The sequence below is a fragment of the Petromyzon marinus genome, chromosome 1 (genome assembly GCF_048934315.1).
Source record: "Petromyzon marinus isolate PM22_M1 ecotype Great Lakes invasive population chromosome 1, UKy_Petmar_22M1.pri1.0, whole genome shotgun sequence".
Classification (NCBI taxonomy): Eukaryota; Metazoa; Chordata; class Hyperoartia; order Petromyzontiformes; family Petromyzontidae; genus Petromyzon; species Petromyzon marinus.
The window spans coordinates 24,390,846-24,398,219 of record NC_133667.1 but is presented as its reverse complement, the minus strand read 5'-3'; the positions used below and the strand labels follow the sequence as shown (position 1 = coordinate 24,398,219).

Genomic DNA, 7,374 nt, shown 5'->3' with positions numbered 1-7,374 from the left:
AGCCTTGTGTAGGTCTACAATCTTGTCTCTGATATCCTTGGAGAGCTCTTTGGTCTTGGCCATGGTGGAGAGTTTGGAATCTGATTGCTTCTGTGGACAGGTGTCTTTTATACAGGTAACAAGCTGAGATTAGGAGCACTCCCTTTAAGAGTGTGCTCCAAATCTCAGCTTGTTACCGGTATAAAAGACACCTGGGAGCCAGAAATCTTTCTGCTTGAGCGGGGGTCAAATACTTATTTCCCTCATTAAAATGCAAATCAATTTATAACATTTTTGACAGGCGTTTTTCTGCATTGTTTTGTTGTTATTGTCTCTCACTGTTCAAATAAACCTACCATTAAAATTTTCGACTGATAATTTCTGTCAGTGGGCAAACATACAAAATCAGCAGGGGATCAAATACTTTTTTTCCCTCACTGTATGGGAAGAAACAAGATAACTCAGAGAACAAACTCCACTCAGAAAGGTGCTCAAAGATGGGGATCTAACCCAGGACCTACTTGCGGTGAGGCACAAGTGTTACCACTGTGCCATCCTGCTATCTAAACACAATTCTTATTCGACACACAACCATGTCAGGTTCACACCGGCCGTGTGAGAAAATTAGCGAACATCTCCAGTTTTAGCTTTGAGACTGGGCACCTCTTTCAGTTCAAATTCTTGTTAGGTTTATTATAGTCTTGTTAAAAGCACTGTGGCATCAAAGCCGAAATTGTGGGTTCAAGGTAAGTTTATGCTTCTAAGTGTGTCATGTTTATGAGCCAACACTGCTTACGTCCTGGGTTCTAACTGAATTGAACCTCCCAACCGAACGCGTTTCAACATCGCAACGCAAACATCAAGTTTAATGATTTATTCAGACGTTTATTCGCGAACAATGTTCTTTCACAACCGATGGGCAGGTCGTGATGCACCAGCCTGCTCACATGTGCAAAAACGCATACATACACGAATGTGTGAACATGCAAGTAGTTATGGTGAGAGACTCTGCCTTTTGCTTGTGGGGAGGTGGGGTGGGGGGTATGATTTGTGTACGTGTGCTTGTGTGCGTGGTTCACACATATAGCTACGAATGTGGTGACACAAGTTCAATTCCCCGCCATGGCTTGTGAGGTGGGTGAGCATCAATAATGGAGAGACAAAACCGAATGGGTGGATTGCCGGCCATATTGTCCCCTTGTGCACAATGCTCGATTTAATGAGTGCTCTGCTAATGGCACTTGCCCCAACAGTCTCTATAAGGATGAATGGGGGATCGATGTCTTTGTGTGTGTGTATGTATATGTGTCCAGGTGTATTATGCTGCTTGTTTCTGATCCAGACGCTGCTTTCTCTCCAGAAGCCGACGTTCGCGCTCGTATTCCTTCATGCGCATCACGTAACTAAACACACAGAGACATGCACGCACACGCACATATATGAACAAATTGGAAAAGTGTGCAAAGAAGTATGGGGATATCTATGCTCTGAATAAAAATTAGAGGCAGAAACAAGAACACTTGGATCAGGGAACAAACACAAGTTAGAAATAGCACTTTAATAATTAATAAAAGGGAGTGGGCTTTGGCAGGACCCATCGCCAAACAGGATGATGAACTGACAGACTAGACTGGTGACACACTCGCAGCCAATGGAAAGGAGGGTACCTGCATTGGGCGCTTTCAGATGTGATTCTGCAGCCGTCTAGAACGCTCTTCCTTACGATGTTAAGAAGCCACTGGAGCTATGCACTTTTAAATCTAAATTGAAAACTAATTTCTTTAGAACTGCTTTTTGTGTTTAGTTTGTTGTCCTTCCCCTACACATCCAATTAGTACGGTTTGCTATTTATTGCGCGAAAGAAGTTCATCTTCTTTGGTTCTTTCGGTAAAGTCACGTAGAATGAGAATGAAATAATAAATTAATAAAATAACACAATAAAATTCTCACGACGTTTCTCCCACAACACAAGCGGCCTTCTTCAGGTGAAAGGAACAGACCCGTCGGGATGACAGTGCTTCAATGAACGTTAAGATTCGTAGCGTCTTTTTAAGCTGGTTTAGAGACGTGAGCCACCTTGACAAAGGGGTTTACATTTAAAACAGGAGAATTTAGCATTGAAATAGCTGTGTGATTAGCTTGTGACTGGTCACAGAAATGGCTATGTTAAAGTCCAATATACATACATACAGGAGTATCAAGTATCAATCACTGCAAAAATTGAGCAATGAGATCAGTTATAATTTGCAGTGAGATGGATTGTACTCACTCGTCGTGTTGGCACTTTTCCCATGCGTGCTTTTGGTGGCCGCAAGCGAAGATGTCGGGGAAGTTGTCGCGCTTGCACTTGAGCCACATGATCATGTGGTGGGCGCAGTAGTCACGGAGATCTACGGGTACCTGAGCATCACGCATTTGTTCCGCCGTGGCCACCATCACTGACAAACAGACAAATACACGCACAGTCATTGACAAAGATCCTCCCCATAGAGCCATAACAGACTTTTGTGGTGCTGTTAGTGAGCACCTATGAAGGCCACCAGGGAACACGAGGGGGTGGTGTGTCTAACGCCATGCGCAGCTGCTTTTGTTTCTCCAGCGCTGATGTTTACGCACCACAGCTTCTCATTTAGGAATCAGTCTACCTTGCAGAGGCCCAGGACCGGTCCAGAAAATCGCCAATGGCATTAGCCCTGGCACGAAATTAAATTCAGCTAGCTGAATGCATAGTGCATTGTGCTGACCACCACACATCATCACTCATTTGTACACATTTAGAATGTGTATGGCCTTATCAGAACTCAGAAACGAAGCAGGGTTTGGCCCGAACACCAGCTAAGCTAAGCAGGTTGAGGCCTCACCACCAGGTTTTGTCATCTTGGGGTGTGTAGTACCCAGCAGACAACAGCGCAGCAATGGATTATTGAATCTATCTGTGGAAACTTTTGAGTTATTCGATTGTATGCATGCGTTTTCTTGGGTACTCGGGCAGTCTTCGCAAATGCTAACATTAATTAATGAACTGACCAAATATTCTATACATCCCAATCCAGTCTTGAGATTCAGTAAGACTTTTCTGGCTAAATAGATGTTTTACATATACAGACATATATATACTTTATAATAAAATACGCATACAAATACATACAATTCAGTTTTTTCAGCAGCAATGTTTTCCATCTGCATTTATTTAAGCAGGCAAACTCGAGAATAACATGTAAAAGAAATGCTAATTGGTTGGCCTAATGTTAAATACAACACTCCAAGGCCCATCAAGCACAGTCCAGCAACATTGGATGTGCTTCGAGCTAACCTTGTGGCTAGAGGTTAAACGCAACAGTTAGTCTGGTCATATATAAACCATTAGAGTTCAACAGCCTATCGGTCTTCTGATGCAATATTTTACAGCATCATCTGTTTAAACAGCAACACTTGGCAGGGTTTAACTTTCATGAGTTTCACATACATATACTCTCTCCCCTTAAAAGATGTAAATTCTAATGTTGAACTTCTTTCGCACCATAACTGGAAAATCTGAAAAAGTAAATGTTTGGTTTTGGGCCTCATTAAATTTGGGGGGGGGGGGGTGAAATATTTTAAACGTGTTTGTCCTCAGGCCAAGACGTATGAAATGTTATATCAAAAGGGTTTGAAGGGTGCCGAATGCAATTACATCATATATTGATAGCTCAATTTCTCTGGAACTTTTTGGAAGTTTAACACACGACCATTTACCGTGCTATGTGATAAGGAGGGTAATTGCCTGAAATGTCATCTATTCTATACTTTTACTTTTAAGGCAATGTTATTGACGTTACTGTGAATGTGTTCAGTTTCTAGTTATTTGTGTTTGGGCACCGTTGCCAATGAAGTATCACCAATTAATCTATTTTCCAGTTACTAGGCCTGTACATACATACTTCCATAAACACTCGCACACACAAAGACATGCATATTGATATCTACTTTCTTTGCGATTGTTTTTTTCATCTCAGCTGTTCATAGTTTTCGCTATCTTTGAGGGCTTTCATTTTCATTATGATGTATGACTAAATATCACGCCTCGCACAGATACAGGCAGTCCCCGAGATGCTAACGTTCGGCGAACGTACATCCGCACTTACAAACGAACTGCCATTAGACGTTATCATTTTTAACCATCTGGCTTGCGAGTGCTCAGTTGTACTCACCAACCGAACCGCAGAACTATATTGTTCAGCGGAGCGATCCTCCACGGGGTGTAATGAGTCCCAGCATTCCGCGTGACGCACAGCAGTGAACAGTTCGACTCAAGGCAAGCGAAAATAAAACTAATTTTTATTTTCGTGTTACTTTATTTTATATTGTACTAGCTTTACTACGCGGCTTCGCCCGGGACTTGGATTCACCACGCCCGGCCGCATTCGTCTCCCCAGTGGCGATGTTCAGACACCACACCAGTTAATTGTTTGAGGCTGAGTCGACCTAGGGGAGGCCCAGGACCGGTTCAAATAATCGTCACCGGTGGTGGCCGTGAGCGGGAATCGAACTCGGGTCGCCGGGTTCGTAGCGCAGCGCAACCACTACACTACCACTCCCCCCACACACAAACATAGGTACACATACACGCGCTTGCTGCAGACACACACAACTTTCACGGTGTGCGTACGGCAGTAAACGTCTGAAATAATAAAGCAATGCTGCGCGAAGAACGCCTTAGACCTGCAACACATTTGTATGGCACTTTACTCGCGGTGGGTTGGGGGGGGGAAGCGTGACGTCAGCAGGCACACTGCGTTACGCTTCCGCATGCGCGGGTGATATGACAGATGTGACGTGACAGCTCACTTGCCATGCAAAATATATATCCATTATTGCGCCCCCCCCAAAAAAATATACAAAAGTCTATTTTTATAATTTTTGCATGGTGTACAGTCTGGAAAGTACCCACATGGCAAATTTCAAGTTTGTTGCATGTCGGGAAGTACGCTAAACATTTTGAACACACATTTCCCTTTTTATATATAGATTTACTATACAGTATTTATTACAGTATTACATGCCAATGTACAATATTTTTTCTTATTTATGAGTTTAACAATGCTTCCCTTTTATGTTGAACCATAACACATGTTGTAACACTGACCCATGTACAATGAAATATTGAGTTCCGAGATACGAACAAATGGATTTACGAACGGGTCTCAGGCACGTAGCCCATTCGTAAGTCGAGGACTACCTTATATCAAGTCCCGAAGCATGAATGGGATTAAAAATCACAACTGAATATAGCACTGCACACGCATGAACTTATAATCATAAAAAATTCCTACAGATCATAGTTTGGCAGTAGTTTTAAAGCCCACTGCCTATCAGATGCCAACCCTCCGTCCTGCACAACTGGACTTGGGAGCAGCTTTATAAATTCCAATATAATTTTACCTGTGATATCAACTGTAATATCGATGCGTGATGGCATAGAAACGAATATGCCAGAGACAATACTAAATTTCACAGGAACAAACAATGACATCCCAGAGCATACTGATTACAGAGAACACTAATGACAGAGCACACTGTAATGACAGAGGACACTGTGATAACATAGATGATAATGGCAATGAGCGCACTCGATTTCAGAGTACAATGACGCAGTAAAGAACACTCTTGTGATAAAGAGAACACCGTGGTGACACGGAGCACACTGCGATGACATGACACTTTTGATGATACTGTGGTGACGAGCACATTGTAGTGACAAGCGCACACCGTCACAGTACCATGGATTTTTCAGCAGCGCCCTCTGCTGCCGACAACGCACCACAGCCCCATGACAACTGAATGCCGGCCGCCCAACCAAGCAAAATCCAGGCTCTTCACATGCTTAGCTTACGCGGTCTGACGTTACGTGATACAGTGTGGGTTATTTGGTGGTCAACATCACCATCACGATCCATGGGCAGATATCCCGTTATGTGTCCACTGGACATTTCGTCATTTGTTTCCACTTTCCTCTGTCTTGTGCCAAATAGCTTGGGCACATCTTTCTGGCACCAGATTTGGTCATAGGCTTAATAGTAACTGCACTAAATTTCGATTTAAAGCTTTCGTGACTGCAAGGATTCATCTTCTTTGGTTCTTTCGGTAAAGTCACGTAGAATGAGAATAAAATAATAAATTGATAAAATAAAATAACACAATATTCTCACGACGTTTCGGCCACAACACAAGCGGCCTTCATCAGGTGAAGGGGACGAGACTGTCTGGAAGACAGCGCTGGAGTGAGAAAGCCACGCTGAGATCACGACCTTTAAGCTGTGTAAGAAGAAACAAAGCGCCTTGACAAAGGAATTAGCATTGAAATGGCTAAATTATATGCTAATTCCTTTGTCAAGGCGCTTTGTTTCCTCTCACACAGCTTAAAGGTCGTGATCTGAACGTGGCTCTTTCACTCCAGCGCTGTCCTCCAGACAGTCTCGTCCCTTCACCTAATGAAGGCCGCTTGTGTTGTGGCCGAAACGTCGTGAGAATATTATTGTGTTATTTTATCAATGTATTATTTTATTCTCATTCTACGTGACTTTACCGAAAGAACCAAAGAACTGCACTGTCCAAATCAATACGAGCGCGCAAACGTAAGCAAAGCGTATACTACTTGACCCCCGTGCAACTCAAGACACGCGCACGAATACAAATCGCACACGAACGTTCAGCGCCACACGAATACAAATCGCCACACGAATACAAATCGTCACACGAATACAAATCGCCACACGAATACAAACGCCGAGGGTGCCGCGCGTTTGCCCCTGTGACGCCTGGTGAAGGCCTCACCCCTCTCCTGCCGCTCGCCGAAGCCTATGTTGGGGTCAAACGAGGGTTTGCTTTGCGGGTCTGGCTCGGTCTCGGTACTCGTCACGTAGCGGCGCGTGAGATGCGAGCCCATGGCGCCCTAATTCAGTCGACGCTTATTGCGATATTGACCAATCTTCTTAATTAAATTCTAGATTTAATTCAAGTTGGGCAGCCGCTCAAAGACTTAAGAAGGGCGAGGAATCGATTCCATCTGCAGAGATAACATTATTCGATTCATTCCACGTAAGGCATCGTGTGCGACCAGGAATCGATTCCACCGTTTGTGCGCGCATTAATCGGCGAGGGTGCTTATCCACGCCTTCAACAACGTGATGGGATTCGAAATAACCCAAAATTTATCATGCGAATCGAATCGTGGTTGGTGACACCAACACATCGACAATGTCAACGCCGATTGGCGGCTTAGCGGCGACGTCATCGCAACGAAGAGTTCTGCCCCCTACGCTGACGTCATGCCGCTCGCCATCGATTCGCAGTTGACGACTTCCGCCCACGCCGTCCACAAGCTACGCCCTTTCTCAGTTGTCATCAATCGCGACG

General features: G+C 44.1%; 1 protein-coding gene across 1 annotated transcript; it reads right to left on the bottom strand.

Annotated features, from left to right (window-relative positions):
- Positions 1 to 838: 838 nt before the first annotated feature.
- NDUFB7 (NADH:ubiquinone oxidoreductase subunit B7) lies at positions 839 to 7,047 on the bottom strand. Its single transcript, XM_032945957.2, has 3 exons — positions 6,793 to 7,047; positions 2,249 to 2,417; positions 839 to 1,382 (listed from the first exon to the last, which is right to left on the bottom strand). The coding sequence occupies exons 1-3, from the start codon at positions 6,902 to 6,904 to the stop codon at positions 1,298 to 1,300; spliced, it is 366 nt and encodes a 121-aa protein (XP_032801848.1). The 5' UTR covers positions 6,905 to 7,047; the 3' UTR covers positions 839 to 1,297.
- Between the last annotated feature and the right edge of the window lie 327 nt (positions 7,048 to 7,374).

What these genes read in the sequence shown, in the direction of transcription:
- NDUFB7 (XM_032945957.2), bottom strand. Translation starts at nt 6,904, where the DNA reads ATGGGCTCGCATCTCACGCGCCGCTACGTGACGAGTACCGAGACCGAG. An exon ending in CGGCGAGCGGCAGGAGAGGG is followed by an intron (nt 2,418 to 6,792) that starts GTGAGGCCTTCA and finishes TCTGTTTGTCAG; the next exon opens with TGATGGTGGCCACGGCGGAA. An exon ending in GAAAAGTGCCAACACGACGA is followed by an intron (nt 1,383 to 2,248) that starts GTGAGTACAATC and finishes CTGTGTGTTTAG; the next exon opens with TTACGTGATGCGCATGAAGG.